Here is a 26418-nt window from a genome sequence, read left to right on the forward strand (position 1 = left end):
GCGTACCTGCAACCTACACACAGAAAAGAGAGGACGATTGGGGGGTTAGGGATGAGGGGTTTGCCTTTAGGTCAAACCCCGGTTTTGGAATTAACCAAGAAATGAGAATGCTGTAAATGTAAATGTTTGTAATGTAAACAAGTACTGATACCTTGTTGTAAGAATGTTTGTATTCTTACATGCGAAGGTGTAATGTATGTTGTATGTTGTATGTGATCTCCTCTTCAATGGTTGAATCCTTGTCTTGAATGCAACACTTAGCCTTGAATGGAGACTTAGAATGCTCAATTGTTTGAAGGAATGCTTGAATGCTTGAATGTTTGAATGTTTGAATATCGCTTCCGCCTTTTGCACACATGTTTTTCCTCTTTTTTACCTCCCTTTCTAGGAGAGGAAAAGTAGTTTATATACTTGTCAATTAGGGTTGATAGACTGATTTTCCCGACCTTAGGCCGACCAGGAAACATTATTTTCCAATTTGCAAACTTAAAGACCCGATGCCCACAAGAGAACGGGCCCAAAATAGGGCCAGGGGTCCCACCTCCCGGGACAGCAGGGTGCAAGGAGGGATCAGGCCAGGGTGCGGAAAAATGCAGTTTTTGGTGTTATAAACAGGTTTCGGGGTCTCCATTCAGGTTCAACGTTGCGCCACTATCGTGAAGACCCAAATGCAGTCGAAATTGCAAGTGTCGCAATTTTAGGACGCTACAAATAGAACTACTAAAAAGGTAACTGACTAAAAGAATTAATTATTCTAACAAAATCAGCTCATATTTGGGCTGTATTTGAAATGGTACAGCAATATTTGGTTCAATGTCGCAAAAATATTCATTTCAGTTACTAAAATCTAACATGAAATTTTTTGTAAAATAGGGACTTGAATGATCCATATCCGATGTGTATCCATTTCCATGTAACTCTGGATCCCTGACATTGCTTCGGTAGGTGTTGATCTGCTGTACTCTATTTTTTGAATGAGGGGCACCTTCTCAAGTTAATAAAATCTTATTTTGTCAGTCCTCTGCCTATTTCCTTTTTTTTGCTTGGTAAATTGTGTACATGGGGTCCACTCCCATATATATAAATCAATATTAAGAACAAAAATTTGCATCAACCCTTAAACAGAGGTGCTGCAATATCGCACATTTCTTCAGGATTTTTCTCTTTCTTTGATGATCTTTAACCTCATTTTATGCTTGAATTTTGAATGGGGGGACTACTTCCTCTTTACTTTTGTCCATTCATAATCTGTCCGAGGAGATAATTTTGGGTTTTGTGTGATTTTTCCTTTGGAACAATCATCATTGCCAATAATCACTGGAATAGTCTCTGGTGTCTCTAGTGACACTGGAAAGATCTCAGAATCTGCAGTCTTTGCAATTGCTTTCTCCAGCAAGATTGATGAGGCCTTTGAGATATCTCCTTCAATAGAATCCTCTTACAGGACCCCAATGGTTGGGTTTTGCAAAATAAGTGAAGGTGATGTACTTGGCTTTGAATAAACTTCTGGAAGGGCTTGGGATGAAGCCATATCATTTCGAGTGCCCGGTGGAATGACATGGTGGGGTTCTACTCCAATCTACCAGGTGGACCTTCCACTTGAAGCATGACGTCTCCACTCACGAGCAATCAGTTGAAAACCAATTTGCACTTGAAAGCCATTTTTTCATAATCTACAGGTTGCCTTCAACATTTGTTGCCCACCTTTAGAGATATCTCTGCAGAAAAACCTTTGGATAGATCCATTTCCACACATAAATGCACACAAATGGAACTTTCATAATTGAATGTTTCTTTTGAAGTGCAATGATACTTAACATATGCCATTTCCAATGGTCCACAAACACTCTGATTCCCAGAAATGCTAGGGAAGATAAGGTAAACGCACCCACAGGTAAGCTGAAGAGAAAGTCTTAGTTTGTGGCTCGAAGGAAGGGAACCAGGGTTTAATGCATAAGAAATACTATTGGAAAATCCAGGGACATTTTATTAGCATCTCCTCCTTCTCTTCTAGAGAGTCAAAGTCAAAGTTAAAAAAGTCCCTTGCACAGGTGTAAATGCAGATTTCTTCCTCCATATTTCTTTCCATTTTTGGTGATCCAATAGTGGTCACATAGCTTCAGCCATGTTTTCATAAATCTGCCATTGAGGGCATGATTCTGTAAACATTGCTTATTCCTCCCTATGACAGATGTCACTGTCTGAACAAATCTCAAGAACAAGGGCTGAGTGTCAGACAGGAAGGGGGCTTCCTTGGTTGACAGTCATGCTAGGAGGAGAAATATCGGAAGGAGAGACCACTGAAAGGGTTTTGGGTGGCTGTAATTGTATGCCCCCGACCAAAATCCCAAGTGCCCACCTGATACTGCACGAGCTACCCTCCTTCTGTTGAAAATCCTGTCCACCAGAGTGTAGCAGATTAGGTTAGGTAAATCACGCAGCAGGCATTAAGGAGGTCTTACTTTTGTAGTCCTATGCTTGTGTCATTTGATTTAAATAAAATATTTGTTGCTTGTTCATTCCACAGTCATTTATTTTTCTATACAGTAACCTGGATTTTACTGATTGTGGGCAATATGATTGCTTTGAGAAACATTTAGTGCTTCTAGCTGACATGCAGGCAGTGATAGCAAGAAGGCCTAGGGAATGTATGAGTGATTTAGCAACCACAGCTTCTTGATGTTTGTTATTCAGATCATATTTTCTGTAGTGTTATTTGAGCCTGAAGGAAGATACCATAGTGACAAGATAGACGAGCATATCTGACTAAGATTTTAGAAGCCTAAGTTTCTGGAGAATAATTAAACTATTGCATTATCCGGATGCCTCTATATTTCATTAAAATAGAGAGAAGGATCTTAGTCCTGCCATTATGTGTTGACAAATTGACAACCAACTTTGATATAAGGGAATGTTCTATATTTGTATTCATATGGTGATGTATCTGTATACCATAATAAAGGAGTAAAGGATATGTAAAATACATATTTAATGTGCTCACTCTTTATAAAATGATTAAAGGTGGTTGAAACTTGAGTTTAGCAACGATAAATGCTATAAAAAACTTAACATGTTTAGGAGTAGTTAAGAATTGACAACAATCAGATATGGCTACAAAATGACCAAGTGAAATACGAGTATATTTTTGTTAAACTTGCTGGTGTCTATTTGATAAATATAGGAGACTGTCACTGCAATGATTTTCCATAATTAATATTAGTCAACAATTTAAAGAAGTTAATTGTCCTCATTTATAGAAAATTTTAAGTTTTTAACAGTTATTTCTTGTGAAACATTTACATTTTTGTGCTACATTCAATAGTTCAGTTCATTTTCCTCAGCAGCACAAAGAACAGTATATGTGCATCATTATTTAGTATTTTCTGTTGTGTCGATTGGTTTCATTTCCAGAAATATAACTGAATGTTAGGGTTTTTTTAATCGTAGTACCATTCCAACCTGCAGGCTAATTGGATACCTTATTGAGTTGTAAATTATGTTTTATAGTATCCTGATTTGCAGGTCAATAATCAGATCTTTATTCAGATTTTTATCTATCTGTGGTAATTAGATATAAGCTATTTAATCTTTGTAATTAATATAACTATATTGTGTTATCCTGATCAATATAATTATATTTCTGTTGCTCTTTCGGCTTGGAATCAGGATTTCAATATCTGGCCTCAGGCTGAGCATCTGCAAACCAGTTGTGGTTTTGAACAATTGGAAGGAACAGACATTGATAGTCAGAATTTACAATACTTTTCAAATAAAGGGATGGATGCAAACATTGTGAAAAGGATTCAGAACTCATATTCTTTACTTGAGCACAATTTAGCAAAGAATATGAATATCCAAGAACCTCGGATGAATGATTTTCTTCACAATTCTCTCGACAGGCATCGTTCCCTTGACCCATTTGATTCATCTTCAATTATTTCAACAAATGGGGAGCATGGGGAAATTATTAGGCCTGTCTCTGGAGAAGATGAAAATTCAAACTTGCTGTCATCTCTCGAGCGACTCAGAGCTTTGCTCCAATTTGATGCTCATAAGAAACACTTTTTTCGGAGTCGATATCTAGAGACTCCTGCCATGTCTCTGGTTTTAGCTTTTTCTCCATCGCCTTCAGGATTACAGAATGATCAACATAAGGCCCCTGGTCCATCCCCTGAAACTTCATCACCACAGTTAGTGCCATCACCATCATTGGGAATTGTAAATCCAACTCCACTTTCATTAATTGCGTCACCTCCCAAGCTGTCAGAAAGTTTACTTCCCGAGCAGTCAACAAAGAATGGTGGCAACTCTAAGACAATTATTTTAGCTGTTGTTATCACAGCAATATCAACTTTACTTCTTACTGGATTGTTCTTTTACTTGTATAAATGCTTTTTCAATAGCAGGCGTGGATTCCATCATCTTAATGATAATAGGCCTCTTTTATTTTCAAGCATACATAGTGAATCACTAAATCCCAATGGTGGTGAATCAAAGGTTTACAAGTGGGCAACATTTGAGGACTCCAGTGGAACTTCAAATATAACAACTATCTTAGGAACAGGTAAGACTGATGAGACACACTTGTCTTCCTTCAATCAGAGGAACTTTCGAGTTTTATCTCTTCCTTCACGCCTTAGGAAGACGACAGGAGCTCTTGATATTCATCCTCTTCCTCCTTTGCCTAAGTCAAAGCAATCGCTGGAATTGTGTGATAGGGGTACTTTCACCTCAAATTCAGCAGACACCATTCAAAATTCATGTTCACCCTCATCCAAGGCGCTACAGGCTGATTTGTCTGCACATTCTGCAGCAAAACACACTTCCACTCAATCAATTGCTACTCTTTTTTCCGCTTCCCCTTATTCACAGTCTACTCCACCTCCTGCACCATCAAAACTTCCTCCAACTTTACCAGTGTCCAATCCCTCCTTGCACCCATCTGTCAACTCTACAACACCATTGCCAATAAGTAAATCTGCGCCTTCTCCTCCACCACCAATAAATAAACCCCTGCCTCCTCCACCATCAGCATACAAATCCCCACCTCCACCACCATCAGTAAGTAAACCCCTGCCTCCCCCACCATCAGCTTATAAATCCCCACCTCCTCCACCCCCTGGAGCATACAAAGCACCACCTCCTCCACCCCCTGGAGCATACAAATCGCCACCTCCTCCACCCCCTGGACCCAACAATGGCAAGTCTAATCTACCAAAAGCACCCTTACCACCTACAAGGAATTCTCAGTTACCTCCTCCTTTGCCAGGCCAAAGACCTTCTGGTTCTGGAGCTTCTTTGGAGCACTTAAATGCAGTAGGGGAAGATGGAAATCCACGGCCCAAGCTCAAGCCTCTTCACTGGGACAAAGTTAATGCTAACCCTGATCACTCGATGGTTTGGGACCAGATAAGAGCAGGATCTTTTCAGTATGAATGTTTTCCTAATCTTATTTTATAGTTAAAGATTTCATAATTTTGATTAAGAAATAGCATATGCAACTAGATCAGATAACTATTTTCTACAGTTTGAAGAAGCTGCTGCTGTCTTTAAGGATGATCACTGCTGGTTGCTAAAAGTAGTGAAACTGGCATGTGCAGATTCAATGAAGAAATGATTGAGACACTGTTTGGTTATAGTTCTACAAACACAGGGACAAATAGAATGGCCAAACAAGCACTTAATCCTTCTAGTCAGCACCCTCAGCTTCTGGACCCAAAAAAGTCGCAAAACTTGGCTATATTTTTGAAGGCACTGAATGTAAGAAGAGAAGAGGTCTATGATGCACTATTGGAAGGTATGCTCATTTGCCACATATTTGCCAACTGTCAGATATGGAAATATTTGATTTTCTTAAAATTTTGATATTTTAAATGTTGTCTTGCTGGATTTTGTTGATAGGATTATGTACACTGTTGTTTGAAGAGAGAGCAGAGCAAAAATTATATAATTTATTATAGTTTCATGTTTGGTTTAATATTTACAATGACATCTTCGAGTGAATATTCCAGAGGTTGATTCAAAAGATTCGCAGTTGCAAACAGATTTAGCTAGGAAGTCTGATGTTTAATGTTGTAAGCTCAGTTTTAGCAGATGTGAACTTGCATGCAAATATTATATGAAATACTAATAATATAAGACAAAAGATAAGGTTCTCTTTAAACATTTTCAAAAGAGAAACATGGTGTTATGAGGGCTGATATTTACTTCTGCTTCAAACTGATACTGTACTGTGGAGGAGGATCCTTGTAAAGCAAATTAATTGAGCTCCAGTGATTTACTTTGCAGCAGATAACAACTATTTTAAGGAAGACACCACAGTGAATTTAGTTATTTTGATGTAGACAAGGGAAAGGGGCAAAAGCAACTACTACATCCTTGCAGCCATGTCCCTGGTTCCTTCAGTGGATCCAAACTCAGCACAGAATTCAGTGAATGATTTCAGATTTTTTCCTTAAACATGTAATAGGCAAACACTACTGCTACAGGATGAACATAACATCCTAATTTTTTATTGCTGAAGACAAATTGCTCCAGAAGATATGACAGAACACTATAGGCTGCTACAATTCACACTATATGCAACAACAGAAACTGCTCTAGGCAGCTACATTTAGATTCTACTACAGCAGTGCTTTATCCCATTTCTTCTTTTCTCTTCAAAGAGCCTTCTGCTCTTTTCTCTTCAAGAGTTCTTTTTTCTCTGTGACCCCCTCTGCTCCTTTTCCTTTTAAGAGCTTCTCCCTTTTCCTATTATTGCAAAACCAATTTAAAGATCAGTTTTCCAATGCTCTATTTATTGTTTCCTTGCCTTCCATCTGCCTCTTCAATTTCATTATTCATATGGGGACTTTTCATTTCCATCTGATGACTCTTTACTTCCTAACGATGACTCTTTGCACTACTATGTTTCCTGGGGTTGAAACTGCTGCGATGCATCTTTAACTGATGTCTAATTTATGCTCCAAACTATGATGGTGCACTCTATCTGCAGATTAAAATAAACCACTGAAAGTCTGCATCTGTTGTCATGAGACTGAACCTGAATTCCTTTAGTCCTCAATCCATTGAGACGATATTTCAAATAATCATGAAGACTGCTAACAACAATGAAATCCATTAGTGCAAAGGTGCTCGCCAACTGGTTGGTGCCTTTACACAGTGTCTGGATGTTGTCATTGATGCCCTCTATTTTCTTTTGTGTACTTCTCTCATAAATCAAATTCTTTTGTGATTGTGTATCTTTCTTTTATCTCCAAAACCCAGTGGATGCAAGCAATTACATGCTCATGTTGCTCGTGCTCCCAAGGCTTATCAGACCTGGCTAAACGTATTTATGCTTGTAACAACTCTTGTTTCTTCAACTGCTGCGAATGATCTTCTCACATTGTTTGTGTAACTGCTGCAATAATAACCTGCAATCATCTATATGTAGCAACTGTATAGCTTAATGATATCAGATTTCCACAATCCATAATAATAAGCTGTAGGTTTTCTGGAATTAGATTGCGTTTTCTTTTTTGCATCAATATGTAGCAACTGTATAGCTTAATGATATCAGATTTCCACGATCCATAATAATAAGCTGCAGGTTTTCTGGAATTAGATTGCGTTTTCTTTTTTGCATCAACGTTGATGCAAAAAAGAAAACGCAATCTAATTCCAGAAAACCTACAGCTTATAACTGTATAGCTGCTGCAAATGACTTTCCATAGCTGCTATATAGCTGCTGCAAGTGTATTTCCATGGTATTTATGAAACTATTGCAATTTCTTTCCACAATAACTGGAAGGCTGTTATAGAATGATTTTATTCAGCAACAGTCACTGCTTCAAAGCAGTTTTTCTGTTTACACATTCTGCCTTTGCCTAAGAATATCTTGCTTTCTTTGTTGTGGTGCCCTTAGAAGCCTTCATTAGTGCTCAACACAACCTTTGCATAAAGAGGAAATTCTGTAACTGCAAAACACATTATTTTTGAGTGATGTAGGATTGCACTACCCAAATAAGATGCTCCTCTGTCACACTTTTGAGAGGAATTGTTTTGACAGCATTTTCTAAACATTGAGAAGTTTTGTGCGAATTAAATAATACACTACTTTAGGGCACCTCCATGTCTCATGATATCATTTTTTAGCAATATTTTACTCTTGAATATGATGGTACCAGTCACAAGGGTGCAGTAAGTTGGAATTTCTTTGTAATTGAATATCTTTATATAGGTGTGCTCATTTTAGGATATGATCATAATTGTTTTCTGTTTTTTTAACTTTCTCATGAATGTCACTTTGAAGAACTTTTTTTCATTGCATTGCTGCACTCTCTGATGGTTTGCAGATATCTCTTCTGCTTCGTCTGTTAAAAATTAAACTCTGATTGAACATCTTTCTGTTTAGATTTGTTTTGTTCTCTGCAATTTTGAATTCGTTTCGTTTCAAGGCAATATAGAATGCTTGTTGTATAGGTATACATCTTCATACACATGTTTTAGTTGCTCTCTAGAAAGGTTTTATTTTTCTTTGCAGTTCTCAATGAAATAGGAAAGTGTGTTAGAGTTGATCTTCCTATTTTTTTATGTAGTATATGCAAAACCTGCTAAAGAATGTAGACATTGAAGTACAACTTGAGTGGGCTTGATGGTAAAGTTGTGTGTGTTCCATATTGGTGGTCACAAGTTTGAACCTGGAGGTGGGGTAGGGTTTTACGGCACCGTCTACCCAGCCCCTACAATGCATTGGCACCCCATACATGTTACCATCCACCATAACTCTAGTTCTTCACTTTTGCGATTGTCTGTCAGCACTAACTCGTCTCAAATGTCTCTACTGTAACTCACTGTAACCACTAGTTCTTCAGTTAACTGACCGTAAATACCTGCAGAAAAGTTACCTCTCTGCCAAATTGTGCTCTGCTGGAACTGTTCGAAATTATTGTTTACTCAAGAAGAATTGTTTTATTTTAATTTTAAATAGGATTATGGTTAAATTTTTTCATTTTGTTTGATAATGTAAATTTATAATTTTTCTAAATTAATATTCATTTTTATTAATTTTTATATCATTTTTATTTTAAACAATAAGTTAGCATTTTATTTCATAGTTGTTTTTATTCATTTAAAATATGAAAATATAAATCATGAAATGTAATTTAAAATATATAATCTAATATAAAATACAGAATATTCAATATAATTTAAAATGTAGAATTAAATATAAAATATTAAACATGATGTTAATATAGAATGTAAAAATATAAAATACAAAGTCCAAAATGTAAATTTTGATGTAAAATATAAAATAGAAAATATAAATTTTAACAAAATTAATTAAAAATAGGTCTCTTTAGATATAGTTTAAAAAAATAACATATGATTAAAAAATATATGTGACCATATATTAGTTATGAGATAAAGAGTATAATTAAAATATAAACAACATTTTAACATAAAATAAATTTAATATAAATAAAATTTAATTTAATTGAATTTAAACTAGCATACCTATCTTTAGAGGAATATAGTGAGTACACGAAAAATATCATATTTGTTCATTATTCCATTTAAAGATTTATTATTTATTTATATTGTAATTAATATTAATTTTATTTATTTTTGATCGGTAATAGGCCGAAGCCGATAAGATGTACATACCCTACCCCTATGGGATTTGAACTTGTGACCTCTCTTTCAAGAGCACAAGTTCTCCACCACTAGGCCAACTCAAGCTGTACAATTAATATTAAATTATTATTATATTATGATATTGTAATTAATACTAAATTATTTTGAAGATATGATTATATTATTATTTAAAGTATTTTATTATTTTAATATTATTAAGTTATGTACGGAATTTAGTAGAGCACTTTCAATCCTACATAATGAATATTAGATAATCATCGCTCTCCAACTCAAGTTTCTTTGATGTTAGTAGAATTGGAGGTAATTCATTAAGGCCATCTGGTTCAACTATTTCATCCACCATGTCTGTGGCTTCTCCATTAGGTGTGATTTGGTCCCATTTTGTTGAAGGACCCTCCATGTATGTAGGATCAACACGAGAGAGAAGACAAATTGAGCTATGAATGTACACCAGGTTCTTTGCTTTCTTTGATCCTAATCGGTTCGTCTTCAAGGAATGGATAAAACTATAAGTACTCACAAGATGAAGAGCTAGCTACTTGTGAGAGCAATCTTATTGCATATGATTGCGATTCAGGAGTTTCACCTCCATGGTTCCACCACCACTCTTAGGGTCTTTCTTTGCTCGCATATCATATAAAGCTTCTATTGAAGCAAAATCACCATGCCCACGTGAAAACTTTTTCCATTGACTCATAACTGAAGCCTCCTCATCTCGACCATAAATCTTTTTTTGCAGCCCAAAACCCCTTCATTACGTTGCTATCCTCATATGGAGCCATCTTATTGGTCTCTTGTTTAATATGCCATTTAGGATTTAAGGCATAGGCAGCACAATGAAGGGGTGTGTCAAGCTTGTTCTATCTTCTATGTAACTTTTCTTCTATCAAAAGATATAAAGAAAGATCTCTAGCATTTGTTATTTTCTTGACTCTTTCACACATGGAATCTATTTCTTCATAAATTTTATTTTAAACATGTCTTGTTTGAGTTTGCAGATTTAATCATCTCACATATAGGCCTAATAAAGTCCACAACAAATCTAATATTAACCCAAAAATGATCATCAAGGACCAAACCTCTCACCTCAACTGCAATATTTGATGCAGATTGTCTCCGAGCTACCCATGCATCACTAACTTCGATGGAATACAAAGCTCCTTTGACTTCGCAAAGGCGGTCAAGGAGAATAAAATAAGATGCAAACCTTGTATCAGTAGGTTTCAAAATTTTCCACCTTGGCAAATTTTCGATAAATACCCTGTGTGTGGTGATGGTTACATATGAACATCTGTATTTTTCTGCCCTTCTCTATGAGATCTGAAATCCACTGGAACTTGCCAATATCCTTGAGTGCATTACTTGATGAATGCACACAACATGGTGTCCAAAATATATGCTTGTACTTCTTTTGCACCATCAAACCTGCTGCTTTACAAACAGGGGTAGCATCAGTAATAACTTGGACTACAGGTGATGCCCCCACCTCTTCAATGCTGTCACACAGCTGGTTGTGAAGAAAATCTGCATTTTTTTCTTGCCTTGAATAGTCGATTGCCTTCAAACAGTAAGGGCCTTTGCTGCATGTTACCATGATATTAAGTAGTGGACAATTTCTAGTGTATGTCCACCTATCCATCACTATACTACATCCTTCTGAAGCCCACACTCTTTTGATTGGTGCAGTTTGTTGCTCTAATCGAAGTTTTTCTTTATCAATGAGAGTAGTGTGAAGTTTTTCAAACCCAAGTGGTTTATACCCAGCTGATCTACTATTGATAGCTTGAACCATGTCTCCAAAAAAAAGGCCAGCAAGCAACATTAAATGGAATTCCATTTGCATAAAAGAAACATGCAACTGTTGCATCAACTACTTCTCGACTGTACACATAAAAAGTCTTTCAATGGGGTTTGAGCTGCCAACATGTGGTCTCTTGTGAAAATGTTGTGGTGTTACATCTCTAGAGGACACATCTTTCTCTGCTGTCCCTCTATTCTGATTATGAGTTGCAACAGTTGTCCCTGTTGTTGAAACATGAGAGGAGCTAACATTATGTACTTTCCCATCAGCCCTTTCTTGATCCCTCACATCATCATGACGTTCTACCCCATTTGTACAAGGTTCAACACCTTTTCTAGGGATGTGAAGGAAATGAGCCCTCACCCTTGTGTAAGTACCTTGCCATTGCATTGGACAAAGGTTACATTTGATTGTGGCTGTTCCCCTTTACCTTTTTACTAGGAACATGATTACAATACTTCCACAATGGGCACAAGGCTTGTCTTCCTTTGCTCGACATTCTACACAAAAAAATAAAAAACATCACGGGGTGTACTTGAACTTGTTTCAGTTTGCACAAAATGGATTTGTTGAAATTTGAAGAAACCTGCAAGCATGGCATTCAGTGAGACCAAACAGTCAAGTTGTGAACATAGTTCACATGACTTGTGAATGCCTCAGGCTTCCACATTTTGCATACATGTTTGGCTCTACAAACACATGACTAAATTACTAATCAATGTGCCCTGAGAATGCTTCCGCATTTTGCATATAAGTGGTAGACATGTATGCAAAATGCAGAAGCATTCTCAGGGCACGTTGACTGTCAAGGCTCAGAGTCTTAGACAATTGCATTGGCAGACATGTATACCCAATAGTTGCATACAACTGCATTGGCAGACACACGCAAAACGTGGAAGCATTCACATGGCAAGTGTTCTGCCAATGCAATTGTTGCCGTGTGAATGCTTCCACGTTTTGCATACGTCTCAAAAAAGTTTAAAAAGACAAGAAATGTTGTATAAAATTAACTAAAAGGAGGCTGGTGGGTAAAAATAAGTATGGCATGCATAATCTTAGCATTTTATAGCAGTTGAAAATCTGATAGAAGATAGATGTAATGTATCCTTTGAATTTTTAGTATCTTTGAGGGAATATTTTGTGATATCCAATCAAGTTTAATTTTTAATTTCTATTCAATAATATATACACTGGAAACCATACTCTTTTCGATTGATATTTCTGATAATTAATCAAATTTCTACTATGAAAGATCTCTTTTGAAGATAGCAATCAGATTTGTTGATAAATAACAGATGTCATTGACTTGAAACTTTAATAATGTCTACTAGAAAAGTTAAATAACTTAGCACAATGGTGATTTCTGTGTGAAATCGCTCTTGAAAAATTGTAGGTTTTTGTCCCTTAATTCTTACCATGAGGTTTTCGTCTTCAAATTAAATGAACCGCAGTTCCATGCTCCAAAGGAGTAATAATCAGATATTAAAATATGTATTCTTCATAATACATAAGTTGGTTACTTCTCCTTGTTTGGTGTCTATCATATATCTTTTTCCTTCAATTTCATGATTCTTCACATGTCCCTTGACTTTTGATTAAACTTTAGTTTTATATTTTATAATTATATTTTATTTTTGATATTTTAAAATATTATTATTCCATTTCAAAATGGGGACATTACAGTCCGCCCTTCCCAAAATTGTTTGTCCTCAAGCAATCACAAACTAGGATAATCTTAGAATTTCTTCTTTACTTGACTGAGTCATTTTGAAGACACCAAGATCCCAAATCAATTTTGGAAATTTGTAATTCCCAATTCTTGATCGAAAACTAAGATCTATACACTCAATTGTAGGATTTTGAAGATAATTTGGTATGATAACATGTTGATCATCTTAAACCTTCATCTCTTTTAACTTTTTATGTGATTTGGCAGTAGCATCGTCAATCTTCACACAATTTGATGTTGGAAAAGATAATCTGCTAACTTCAGAAACATTAGTGTTAATGGTGGATCTATCAATTATTCTAGGTCTAATGCTTGCAATCTGATTCGTTGATTTTGGCTTTCATTCCTCATTAGGTCCCACTACTTTATGAGGAGCAACAAATTGTTAAGATCGCTGTTCACTGAGACTAAAAATTCAAACGATACATTACATCTATCTTCTATCAGATTTTCAACTGCCATAAAATGCTAAGATTGTTCATGCCATACTTATTTTTACCCACCAGCCTCCTTGTAGTTAATTTTTATACAACATTTCTTGTGTTATCACCTTCCATGCATCTATTTATCTCGCTAGTGATTTTTCTGTAATGTTCTTTTAGTTTTTCCATTAGATAGAAACATGTTCTAGTTGGGGTTCTTGGGAAGTACTATTTGATCATGCTGACCAGTGGCAAAGTCCTCACAATTACTCATTTCTATAGAAACCTCTGGATGAAAAATAGTTTTAAGTTTTTATTTCATTAATATTTTTCATATCCTGGTGTTTCTCACTACCTACCTTTGCCTAATTTTTAGTAGATATGCTAGTAACCTTATACTTTTTTTTTTTGCCTCCTTACTGTTGGGTTCAACTGACTAATACATGAACTTGGGTACTTAGTTTTTACAGATTGTGCGTACTTTCACCTTTGTACGTGGGGGACAAGACTCAATTATCTAACTGCAGATTTTTAAGCTGTTTGATCTCACCCACATGAGCATTTAGTTTTTCAATCTGAATGAAGAATCAGTATTCATACCATTTGCTTCTTCTTCCTATTTTATCCTAATTCCTAAAAAGAGGGGACATAAATTGCCACTAGGCTATAATTGGCGAATGAAGAATTTGACATGGAATTAGGGGAGACTGTTGCTTGTGAGAAGTAGCTTCAAGGATAACAAGGGGTTGTTTAGGAATCCAAGAAGATGGTCTATATAACATCTTTTGGATATTTTAATGACTGAATTCTGGTTTATAAAGGTGCGAGTTTTATTGAAAATTATACGGGAAAGGGGTTGGTGTAAATCTTTTTGATGGATCTGTGTGGTGCAGAAAAAGAAAAAAAAAACGAGGATGTAAACGAAAAATTAAAAAAACCTCAAGTTCCTTGATTTTGAATTTGAACTATTTGAATCTAGGAAACAATCTAGGTGAATGCACAGGATTGCATTTTAAACACATACAGAATAACAGGGGACTCATGACAAAATACAAAGCTCATTGTTGATAATTTAAATTCTGAAAATCACCGTACCATTCTAAGAAATAATTTTTTCTGCTCTGGATTTATGTCTGAAAGGGTCTCACGTAGTTATGTTCTTTTAGGGTGAAATATTCGCGATACCTAATTTTGAGTTCTCTTTGCTGGTCCTTTTTCCTTTATGCGTAATTTAGGAATACAGTTGAGGTACTGTTTCAAATTCCATTGCCAAATTCAAGTATCTTCCAGAATAAGGCCTTCTATTTTCTTTATATACGTGTAATTTGGGCTCCTGGTGAGTGGCACTCTATCCATGCTCGAATTGGGGGCCCATCAGTTTCATTGTTCTCTGATGGATTTTGGGCCAAGATAACTGTGAGATTGGAATTTGAGTCTCGTTCCTTGCTTGTCTGAACCATATTCTATATGGTGGCTATATTTCAGTGTCTTTGCTGAAGGGTGAAGATACTGGCTGAATAGTTGCACATCCCTTTATTGCACTCCATTATTCCATGAAGTTTGCTAGTTAGGCATTTCAGTATAGTTGATACATGTAAGCTGTCACCCTTATCTGCGATTCAGATCTCCACAAATGTCATGCTGCCTAACATTCATTTTGTTAATGTTCCTAACCAGTCATAGTGATTTTTTATCATGGTATCTGAGGTATGATTTATGAAGCCTTATCGTGTTACCTGGTGAGATTCCCCTAATTTCCTCTGATTCAATCTTCTCCATTATTTCATTATCTCTCTCCTGATTGATGATGGGCTAACACTCTAAGCTACATAATCCTTAACAAAGCACTGAAGTTCCCATTGGGCCAGTTACAATTCTACTTCCATCAACCCAGTATATAAATTCATTTCCCCAAAGAGCAGTGTATTTTCTGTCTTCACTGTATGTAACCAGAAATGAACGACCATTCCATTTTCAGGTTTTACAGTTGACAATAAGGTTTGAGGTAAAAAATAATTGGATGATAATTGAATGAATTAATTATGAATATACAACGTTTATAAAGGAATTACAAGATGGTATTCTAAAAAGAACGAACCGTTAATCTAAAGCTTTAACATGAAGCTAAAAAGCTTAAAACCCTAAATAAAGCTAAAAAACTAAAAAAACTAAAAAGGAAAAAACAAACAAACTATGCATTCTTATAAAAGAAGCAATAGTTGCACATAAAAGACTAAATGAACTAAAAAACTAAATGACTATTAATAGAACAACTAAAAAGGTAACCGACTAAAAGAATTAATTATTCTAACACCCTCTCTTAATGGTCATTGTATCAACTAAGTACTAGACAAAAGACACTACAGGTCTCTTGATCACAAATGCAAGAACACTCTGCCGTTGTGCAGACCCTCCCAGGATCTGCAAAGTGTTAATGACCAAGAAAAACTGATTCTGTCCGACTGATGTAACCCTCACATGCGAATTATAGAAAGCCTGAAACCATGATTTTGAGGAAAAATCAGCAAACCTTCCAAAGAGCAAAACACACAATTTTGGCAAAAAGTGCAATTTTTTTCGCAAAAGAGGACTGCGCATTGTTCGCTCCAGCAACTCCAAAACAAATTGCAAGATACCATGATTGCAGATGTTCGCCCCAACAACTCTAGGTGCGACCCAAAACAAACTGCAACAAAGCACGATTTTGTGGAAAAAACCGTCAAACCTTGAAAACTTCGCAAATCACAAAATCTTATGCGAACTTTGCGAATTATAGATGATTTTTGAGGAAAAAATTGAAAAAGCCAACGCAATTTTTGAGGAAAAAATCGTGAAAACCTACAAACAATTTTTGAGGAAAAAATCTTGAAAACCCTTATTAGACAATTTTCAGGTAAAACTCGTGAAAACCTATGGACAATTTTTCAAGAAAAAATCATGAAAACCTAGCAAATAGGAAATTTGCCTATCACAAAGCATAGAAGGTTGACTCCTCTTCATAACGCTCTGCAACATGAGCTTGCACCTGCTCCTGAGACACTCCTTGGTTAGATTGCATGAATGCCAACAATTTCCTGCAATCTTTCTTCATATGGCCAAACTGGTGATAGTAGTTACAATGTACACCTTTCTTCTTTGAAGATTGCTGAGGTGGACCTTGCCCCTTCTGTTGGAAGGGTTGAGGTTTACCCTTATTCGTATCTGAGGCTTTACTGTGAAGGCCTGTTCAATGTATGAACTAGCGCTATTTCCAAACTGTTACTTCCATCCTGTTGCAGAGACAAGGTTACTTCAGATCAACACTAGTAGAAGAGATATTGAGTCTATCAATGAAACGCTCGTGGGAGGCTTTTTTGTGTGATCACTACCATATCCTTTGCTTCCATTTTTCGGCCTATAGCCTCTAATTGGTCATGGATGTCAAAGATGCCATCACAGAAACTGAGGTTGAACGGGGTCAACCTTGTGAAGGCATGAAAAATGAGATAGAAGAATATGATTAAAAATCATAACAGAAACAATCGGCACAAATATCGAGACACTAAAAAATTGGGCATAGAATTCGAGGCACAAATCTCAATGCAAATATCAAAATTTGCTGAAGACCCAAATTTTTTTCTGCAAACCTTAGATTGGCGATCACAGAAAAATAATCAGCAAAAAAGACGTACTGGCATAGATCTTGAGGTTCATAAATGGTGGCACAGAACCCAAGGTGTGAGATCTGAAAAACCCAATTGTTTTCAGAAAACCTAGAAAATTTGCAGAAAACTAGACAATTTTGCACAAAAGTTGTATTGAAACCCTAGCTGCTGCCGACAATCTGAGTCTGCAGGTCGTTAAAAGCAAAACAATTCGTGAATTTTGACACAAAATTCACAAAATCTGTTGCTGCTAAGAAAATTGCAGGTTAAAACAAAACGGACGGTGCCAGAAAACTGCGTTGGAAGCACGCAGATGTGGAAAAAATTCATGCCACTCAGAACCCGTGGTGCAGAAAAGGTGGCGTGAAATAGAGAATTGGGTGCTCAGGAGCTGGAAAAACGCGAACAACAGGATCATTGAGCCAGAAAATTGCGTAAATCGCATCGCGAAACACAGTAAAACGTGATCTCAGGCCAAAAAAGCAAATATTGTAGACGCGAGTAGCAGAAAAAACGTGCCCAGAATAAAGATCGCGATCTACAAAAATTCTCAAACCCTAGCACGCCCAAACATAGGCGGTTGCCAAAAAACACGATTCAGAGCTGCAAAGAAAAATTCTTGACCATGAACCCTAGCCGGAATTTTCAGAAACAAGTATTCTCATGGAAAGAAAAACACTTTCAAAAAAATCTCACTAAAAAATTCCACTTGGAAATTTTTTAGAATTATATAGATTATTCAAAAAATTTAATCCATGCTTTGATACCATGAAAAAAATTGGATGAAAAATTGAATGAATTAATTAGGAATATACAACATATATAAAGGAATTACAAGACGGTGTTCTAAAAAGAACGAACTGTTAATCTAAAACTTCAACATGAAGCTAAAAAGTTTAAAACACTAAATAAAGCTAAAGCAAACAAAAAGCAAACATAAAGCAAACTATGCGTCCTTATAAAAGAAGCAATAGTTGCACATAAAAGAATAAATGAACTAAAAAGCTAAATGACGAACTAAATGGCCATTAATAGAACAACTAAAAAGGTAACTGACAAAAAGAATTAATTATTCTAATATGAGGTATGTACTATTGCCCGAAGGTTGCCAGGGTTCCTTTTCAGCCTACATGCATTTGAAGACTAAATATAATATATGGATATGAAGATTAAAATATAAGAATTCTCATTATGAAAGGAAATAAGCATAGGTTTTAATAACAATTCACTTTCCTCCTCCTTGCCTCCTCCGTTCTGCATGCAGGTGATTATATTGGGCAGGTCCACTTGATACAGGAATCAAGAATTATCACAATCTGGCAATTGACTGTCCTATATCATTAGTCCAGTAATTCCTCTGCTTTGATCGTTAGTATTTTTGTACTTGGATATCAAGAGTGGCAATCTTCAGCTTGTGCTACGTCCATGGGTACTACCTTTGTTAGATCTTATTTGTATTGAGTTGTTTGTCCATCCATTGTTTTGAACATTACATATGTTTCTGTACGTTTTCCTCTTATCATTTTTCATCAGTAATAGACAATAAATCATGTTTATATCTATATTTTTGATTGTTCGAATGTTTTTATTGGCTAATAATGACTAGGGTTAGGGACCATAGACCCACAAATTTTGAGTGAAATTGCCACTCTGGTTGATATTCTACTAATCAAGTTTGGGCCTAAAAAATAAAAGTGTGAAATTTAAGCCACCTTCACCTCCCAGACATAGAAACCTATTTGCATTGAAGTTAGCAATTATTTTCATGAAGAAAAGAACTTTGGTTTAAATCCAGCAATTCTCGCAGGCATTCTAGGGGAAACAGAATTGCCAGATACTTAAACTTCCATCAAGATACACATCTGCATATCAGATATGTATATGACTGTCAGAACAAAAAAAATCTGTCTGCATGTTGCACTTCACTAAAGACACAAACATAATATAACAAAATAAATTTTATAAACTAAAATATAAAAACCAAAATATATATAAATAAACATAAAAGTTATGTTATACCCTTAGATGCATATATTTTGGAATTGCTGTATCCATCCATTTCTGTATTAGGAGATCTTGAAAATCTGCGATATCCATATTGGATGCTGATACCAATACCCCATCCATTTCCATGCAACTCTGGGGAATGCTTCACTTGATCAACAATACTACTATTCTTCCTTCTGTGAGAACTCCAGGCGCTAGGCAATCAGGAATTTGCATGGCCCTTAAAAGGTTTCCTTGTTTGACGATACAAAGAGCTTCGAGCCAAAGATGCAGTCAAATAACGACCTTTTTTAAATCAGCAATCATGTAGTAGAGATATCAGAATCTTAGTTGGAGTTTTATTGAGGAGAATACACATACATAGACTACTCTTTTCAATTACAATTCAAAGGAAAGGGTTACTGAACCAGTTACCAATGCTTTTGACATGATCTTTGAATTGAGGTTTAGCTGAAAAAGAACAAAACTGACAATCACAAATTACATGCAGAGCTCCACTCTCAAACACTCAAATAATTTCTCACCTCTTCTTGTTAATTTCACTCAGTACACCATTGCAGGTTAATGGCTATAATGAAGAGAATACAAACCTTCAATCTTATAAGTTTAGAAGATGCTGGTGAAGTGTATGGTTTAACATTATTGGACGGAATGGCTTCATATTTATTCTGGTTAAGTGTTTGATGTCTTTAATTCTTACTCTTATTTTGGTGTTTGGAGAACAGGTGAAGGCTTAAGTCCTGAGCTTTTGGAGACCCTTATTAAGATGGCACCAACCAGAGAGGAGGAGAAAAAATTGAAAGAATATACTGGTGACATCAATAATCTTGGACCAGCAGAGATCTTTCTTAAAGAACTATTGGCTATTCCGTTTGCCTTTGAACGGTTTGATAAGATGCTCTACAGGGAAAATTTTAAAGAAGAAATCAGTTATATCAGAAAATCATTTCAGACATTAGAGGTATATTCTGATTGCCTTTCTTGATGCTAATTGATGTACCTTGGTAGATGAGAACCAGCATGCATGGTAAATTAGAAAATACAGAGAGATGTAACTTGATGAAGCTATAAGTGATAAAATTTTCTTGATTCATGGTTTACAGGCAGCATGCAAAGAATTGAGAAGCAGTCGTCTGTTTTTAAAGTTGCTAGAAGCAGTTCTAAAAACAGGTAATCGCATGAATGTTGGTACTTTGCGTGGAGGTGCTCAAGCTTTTAAGCTTGATACACTTCTCAAATTATCAGATGTCAAAGGTACAGATAGAAAGACAACTTTATTACATTTTGTTGTTCAAGAGATTATAAGAGCAGAGGGCATACGTGCTGCACGTGTGGGTCAACAATCTGGTTCAGGTGCTACCAATTTGGTAGATGATAAAGACAACTTGAAAGCTGGTGGAAACATGAGTTCTGATAATAAAGAAGATCATTATAGAGAAATTGGCTTGCAGGCTCTTGCAAACTTAAGTAATGATTTATCCTATATAAGGAATGCAGCAACAATTGATTCTGATGCGTTGAGTAGTTCTGTGTCGAAACTTGTTACAGGGCTTAACAAGTTGCGGTCATTTTTGCAAAGAGACTTTACAAGTCATGAAGCAGCAAATTCTATGCAACGAGGAAACTTTAATCAATTGATGAAATTGTTTCTGCATCAGGCAGAGGAGGAGATTAGTCAAGTACAAAGTGACGAAAAGACAGTATTTTTGCATGTGAAGGAGATAACTAAATATTTTCATGGAAATGCAGTAAAGGAGGAAGCACATCCTTTCCGTATTTTTGTGATTGTGCGGGACTTCACTGGCATGCTGGATCAAGTATGTAAAGAGGTTGGCAGAATGCAGAAGCAAAATCCTCCAGCATCATCTCAGAAAGGGTCTTCTTCAATACTTGTCCAGAATCTACCGCACTCTCTTTTTCCCAATGCTTTTGATAGAAATGCAGATAGTTCTGATGAAGAAGGTACATTTGAATGATGGCTGCCAGATACATGTCAGATTTCAGAGTAATTTTTTTCAAGTAAGCACATATATCTTTTTAATTTTCCTACTGTTTTGTGTATTGTGTCAACTGTAGTACATGACTTTGAAGTCAGAAAGTTCTTCATAATGCATAACTTTGTAATCTACTTGATTATTTGATACCTTTGTTCGCAAATATGTTGTGTAGGAACACTACGATAAAACTTTGGTTGTATGTGCAGTGACCAAAAGAATGACTGGTTATACCCATTTTTTGGGTCAGAGATGGTTGGTAAACATCTCCTATGAGCAGGATTTGGGAAGGGTTTAGAAATATTGCTGGTTGTGTTTATACTGTTTTGCACTTCCATTGGAGGATGTGACTGTCCATCAGCAGCTTTTCCAGGTATGGACAAGCCTGATGCTGTATATCAGTGAATTTCTGTTTTGAAGATTTTAACCTTCTCCTGTACAGACAAATTGCTGTATATCAATGAATTTCTGTTTTCAAAACTTCAACCATCTCCTGTACAGACAGATTCTTGATTTTAGATGTTCTGTTTCTTGAGATTATGCGAAAGTGGATATTTTTTCTGACTTAAAGCTCTGATTTCTATGGAATACTGAGTATCAAATGTTTTTCCAAGCTAAACCTGGTTGCATTAATCTGTGTTTCTTTTGTTTTAGGGCATTGTAAAAATGCATCTAAAGATAACTGATTTCCTTTAGTACCATGTTTATCTTTATGTCCTAAATAACATTTCGTGCCCTTGAATGTTCATCTATTCAATTTGTACCCCCATACAATGTTCTGCCTATATGACTTGCTACTCCTTTTTTCTCTCATTTCATTCATTTTATTGAATTACTTTTCAGTAGTCATCTATTCTCAGAATTTTCAGTACAATTACTATACAATAACTGTAGTCAACCACGACCATGGTCTGTTACATGTGCCATTTGGAGGGTGTTTCTCCAAATCCAGTATGCATGATCAAAATTAAAAAGAATTGCAAGTCTTCACCCGGTGTTTATAACGTACATCTTTGTAGTTGTTCCTACACGTCTCTTTTCTTATTTGGGGGTATATATCCAGTTTATTTCCTTTCTTTGTATGCTTATGTTGGAAATCTGCTTTGTTTCTTTAAAGGGGCATCAAGTTGAATGAAACTTTCATCAAGATTTGTAGTTTTTCATGTAATCATTGGAGGTGAAAAGATAAAATTTTAATTTCAGCATTTTTTCAATTGTTTTGTGATGCTCCATCTGTCCGAGTCCAGGAGGCAGGTCGAAGGTTTTCTTGACTTCCAATGATGTTTAATGTTAAATTTACTTCTTATGTTGTTATATTAGGATGCCGATTAGAATTTTCTACATGCCACTTGATGAAATGTGTAATATAAAGTATTCCTGTTTTTTTAAAGTGGTAGTGTAGCTATGAGTTAAAGATTGTTTTGCTCCTTCAGCTTCTCAATTTGGAAGGCAATATCAGGGCCATTTTATGATCTGATGCTCAGCTTTCTTGCAGGTCAATGTTGTTTTATTGAAAAGTGAAACTTAAGCTGAGCAGTAACTATACTTTCTGGCGCTGAACTTGCTTACCTTTTTGTAGATGAAGTTTGATTCGTGATCTTTGTAAACCCTTGCTCTGGCAGCATTGGACATTTGATAGTGCAAAGTAACGGTTGAATCTGAGTTTTCTGCTATACAATCAATAACTGGATGTGAAATTACAAATTTTGATAATTCCGAAAGCAGTGGTGTATCGTTTGGAGGTTTGCAGCAGTCTTTAGTGAATGATGTCTTGCCAACAGTTTTGAGCCATCCAATTGTAAGCAAATTATCAATCTTCTGGTGTCAGTTAACGTGTATCATGTCATCTTTAGTATGATCATGGTTTCATCAAGTTGCAGCTGTTTGGGGTTCCTGTAACACAGAATATGCGAACCTAATTAGAGGCATTACCCATTCTATGTATAATAATCAGTTAAAAGCTCTGTGATTTTGACATGTTGCATATGGTGAATGATGTACATGAGGTTTTTGCAAAGGAGCTTTTAAGATCGAAATTTGAAGAGAATGCTCTGCAGTATCTAGAAAGTGGTCCATAGGTGGGTGGCCATAGGTGGCCATATGTATGAGAAAGCCATTCAAATCGGGATATTTGTGTGCCTGATAGCTAGGGGGACCGTTATTAACATGAATGCTAGGCAACCAATCAGATGATATGGAAAAAAGACGTGGGATTATATATACATTCTTTAGTGCAAGAGGTAAGGTATGTTTGGTGATAGCCTCTTTGAGAATGTGCATAAGTTGAGTTTGTCGGGGATGCATTTATCAGGGAAAAAGATTTCTCCAAAATTAGTGTAGCTTACTAAATTGCAATTATACAAGATTGCAACTTTTGACATCTGAGCTTGGAGTTTTCTTGGTGATTTGCTCTTCAAGATATTTTGCTTTTGTGATTTTCCTTTAAAAATGCTATTAATTTGTGGAAAGTTCTCAACCCTCTTGTAAATTTTTAAGGGGAATCTACAGAGTTCTCATTCTATAGAGGATACAAAGTGCTTGAGTTTGTTATGGATCCATAACGTGCAAGAGGCTTTTAATTGTGTATTATTTTGCTTTGAAATCCTGATGATCTGTTGCACTCAATGCAAGTTTGCTACATTTTCCAAGTTTACATGAGTAACATTTGGAGGTTTAATGTTTGCTTAAGCTTCTCTAACATTGGAAAAAGCAAGCCTTGGTGAGCTTGATGTATTATTTTGTAATAACTGCCCCTTGGTTACTTTTTTTTCTTTTTTTTCAGAATTAGCACTAATTTAAATGGCCAAGCATTTGTTGACTAAATTAGAATTGTTAACTTCATAACCTTTTGACCATGGTTGTGGGGACAACTCTATGCTACCCCTTAGATACTCAACACTAGAATGGTGGTAAGCTCCCCATGTTTAGGTCATCCCTAGATCTAGATCTAATCTAATCCACAAGGGTTCATTTATGATGACCTTGCTCATGTATCCTTTTTGGGAATAAAAATCTCTCTAGTTCATACACCAAAGATAAAGAGAATTCATTCTCTCCTCTTGCATGACATCTCTAATCTTGCTGTTTAATCACAATTATTCATTGAGCTTATGTTTTCAATTTAATCCAATTGTAATAAAATGATAATAAATTTATTTCAATCATGTGTTGGTTCCATGCCAACGTTAGTATATGAACACACAAAACTACATAGGGACAAAAACATTTCAACATCCCATGTTCACATAGTTATTAGCTCCTACTTGTGTCGCACACATGTAGGTGATTAGCCATTAAACATCTCATAGTTAGCAATGATGACTAGCTCATAACTACACCAAAGGTAAACATGGTGACTAGCTTAGACAGTGAACACGTATACACAATGTGATTAACTTAACAACCTCACTAGTACACATAACGACCAATTATCAAAAAGTAGTTCTACCTTATTGCAAGCATTGTTTCCTTCTCTTGACCCGCTAACACAAGTTTGTAAGTACATTTTATCTGGAAAAGGAATGTTAGTGCATTCCATGTTGCATAATAGTTCCCGTCCTTTTCTCTAGTTCTTTGCATCAATTATGATGGGAGAGTATCTTATACTACACGTGATCATCACCAGGTAAGGTGTATGCATAACAACATAGATCTCTTAAGGCCGATAACAAATTTTCATAGCTCAGTAATGGTCTATGACATTTTACAAGAGTTGATATGAGCAGCTCTTGGATTCGATTGTGTGAATGTTTTTTCCATAATCAAGATGTCTTATGGTCTTGCCATAGGCCCAAGACTAATGAATATACTACCAGTCAACTAGATTGAATGAACAATCAAAACCATGAATTTGCACCTCATGCAAACACATAGGAGACACACATTAAATCTAATACACCAACGTTAATACTAAACTCTTAAGATAGGTAGATCTTGCTATTGTTAAAAACTCGTCTAAATGCTAAAAAATTGGGTAGCTTTTGACATTTATCACTTGCATGCTATAAGTGAAATCCATTTAACCTTATGATATGGTTGAATACTTATTTTGGTGGAGCACACTCCAACTCACGTCACATTGGAGTTGTGAGAATTTGCCAAGATCTAGGGCACAAATAATAGGACAAATAAGAGAGACAATAGTTTGACAAGAATATGAACTGTATTCTCATCAATATGCAAATATGACCAACTGGATTATTAAAAAGTTACATACAATGTAGATGAACCTGCTTATAAAGGCAAGGCCATATGGATATGTGAGCACACAATCATGACATGTGGTTCAATGAGAAACAAGGGTAGCCGAGGGTAGGTAGGAGAAATAATAAAATACTCCATAAGAGGTGGATCATCCATGAAAGTTGGAATGTAATAACAAGATAAGACCACAAAAGGTGAAATTTTTCCTACATACATCATCCCTATGTGCACATTTTCCTAAGTGTTTCATATCCAAACTACTATGAAATGCATTATTCTAAGTCAACTTAAGTAAAGTGTAATTATGAGACATAATTTATACCAACACACCTTTTTAAGTGCAACTTAAGGGAATGTACACTCAAGTTAACAATGCAAGATGGGTTCCGGCTACAAGGCCATGTTAGGTACCCATGTACAAATGCAAATGTACGCAAACCAATGCAATCTCTCACAAACGGAGAAAGAGAGAAAAACCCAATGGGAAAAAACTCCCCTTCAAAAGAGAGATGAGAGTGCACAATTTTCTCAGTAATGTATGAGAAGAACAAAACTTCATGTGATGAAAAAGTCCCCCGCCGCCCTCCCCCCCCCCCCCCCCCCCCCCTAAAAGAGAATAAGAGAGACCATGAAACCCCCCCAATATGAATAAATAGAGCCAATATTGCACCAAGAATGTCAAAGTGTGACAAAACTAGGTACCAATGTCGAGGACGAATGATTGATGAATCACTCGCTACAACATGATAAAGATCAGGCATGGAGACAGATGGATGAGCACCAATGATAGATGTACTCAATCCAAATACCTCCTCAACAAGAGAATAAAAGTCTCACATGAATATTTCTAATCTAAGTGTACAAGAGGATTGCATCAAATATATTATCAATGACAAGATACAAAGAGGCGTGGCACTTTATTTTAGTGCGTTACAACATAGCTCATGCAAGAGAATACATCACGACATTGTGCAAATAT

The 26418-nt window shown here is 35.9% G+C and overlaps 1 protein-coding gene across 3 annotated transcripts in view; it reads left to right on the forward strand.

Moving 5' to 3' along the window:
• The window catches only part of LOC131036269 (formin-like protein 8), a 50112-nt gene extending 26199 nt beyond the window's left edge, over positions 1 to 23913 (forward strand). For 2 of the 3 annotated variants that reach the window (XM_057968119.2, XM_057968122.2), the window contains exons 3-8: positions 3667 to 5429; positions 5601 to 5797; positions 19968 to 20203; positions 20346 to 21261; positions 21446 to 21609; positions 22732 to 23913. In XM_057968119.2, the coding sequence (XP_057824102.2) occupies positions 3667 to 5429; positions 5601 to 5797; positions 19968 to 20203; positions 20346 to 21218 (3069 nt within the window). In that variant the 3' untranslated portion in view covers positions 21219 to 21261; positions 21446 to 21609; positions 22732 to 23913. Of the gene's footprint in view, positions 1 to 3666; positions 5430 to 5600; positions 5798 to 19967; positions 20204 to 20345; positions 21262 to 21411; positions 21610 to 22731 lie in introns of all 3 variants that reach the window. The other variant, XM_057968121.2, reaches the window with a different exon arrangement.
• Positions 23914 to 26418: the final 2505 nt, after the last annotated feature.

The sequence above is a fragment of the Cryptomeria japonica genome, chromosome 6 (genome assembly GCF_030272615.1).
Source record: "Cryptomeria japonica chromosome 6, Sugi_1.0, whole genome shotgun sequence".
In the NCBI taxonomy this organism is placed as follows: domain Eukaryota; kingdom Viridiplantae; phylum Streptophyta; class Pinopsida; order Cupressales; family Cupressaceae; genus Cryptomeria; species Cryptomeria japonica.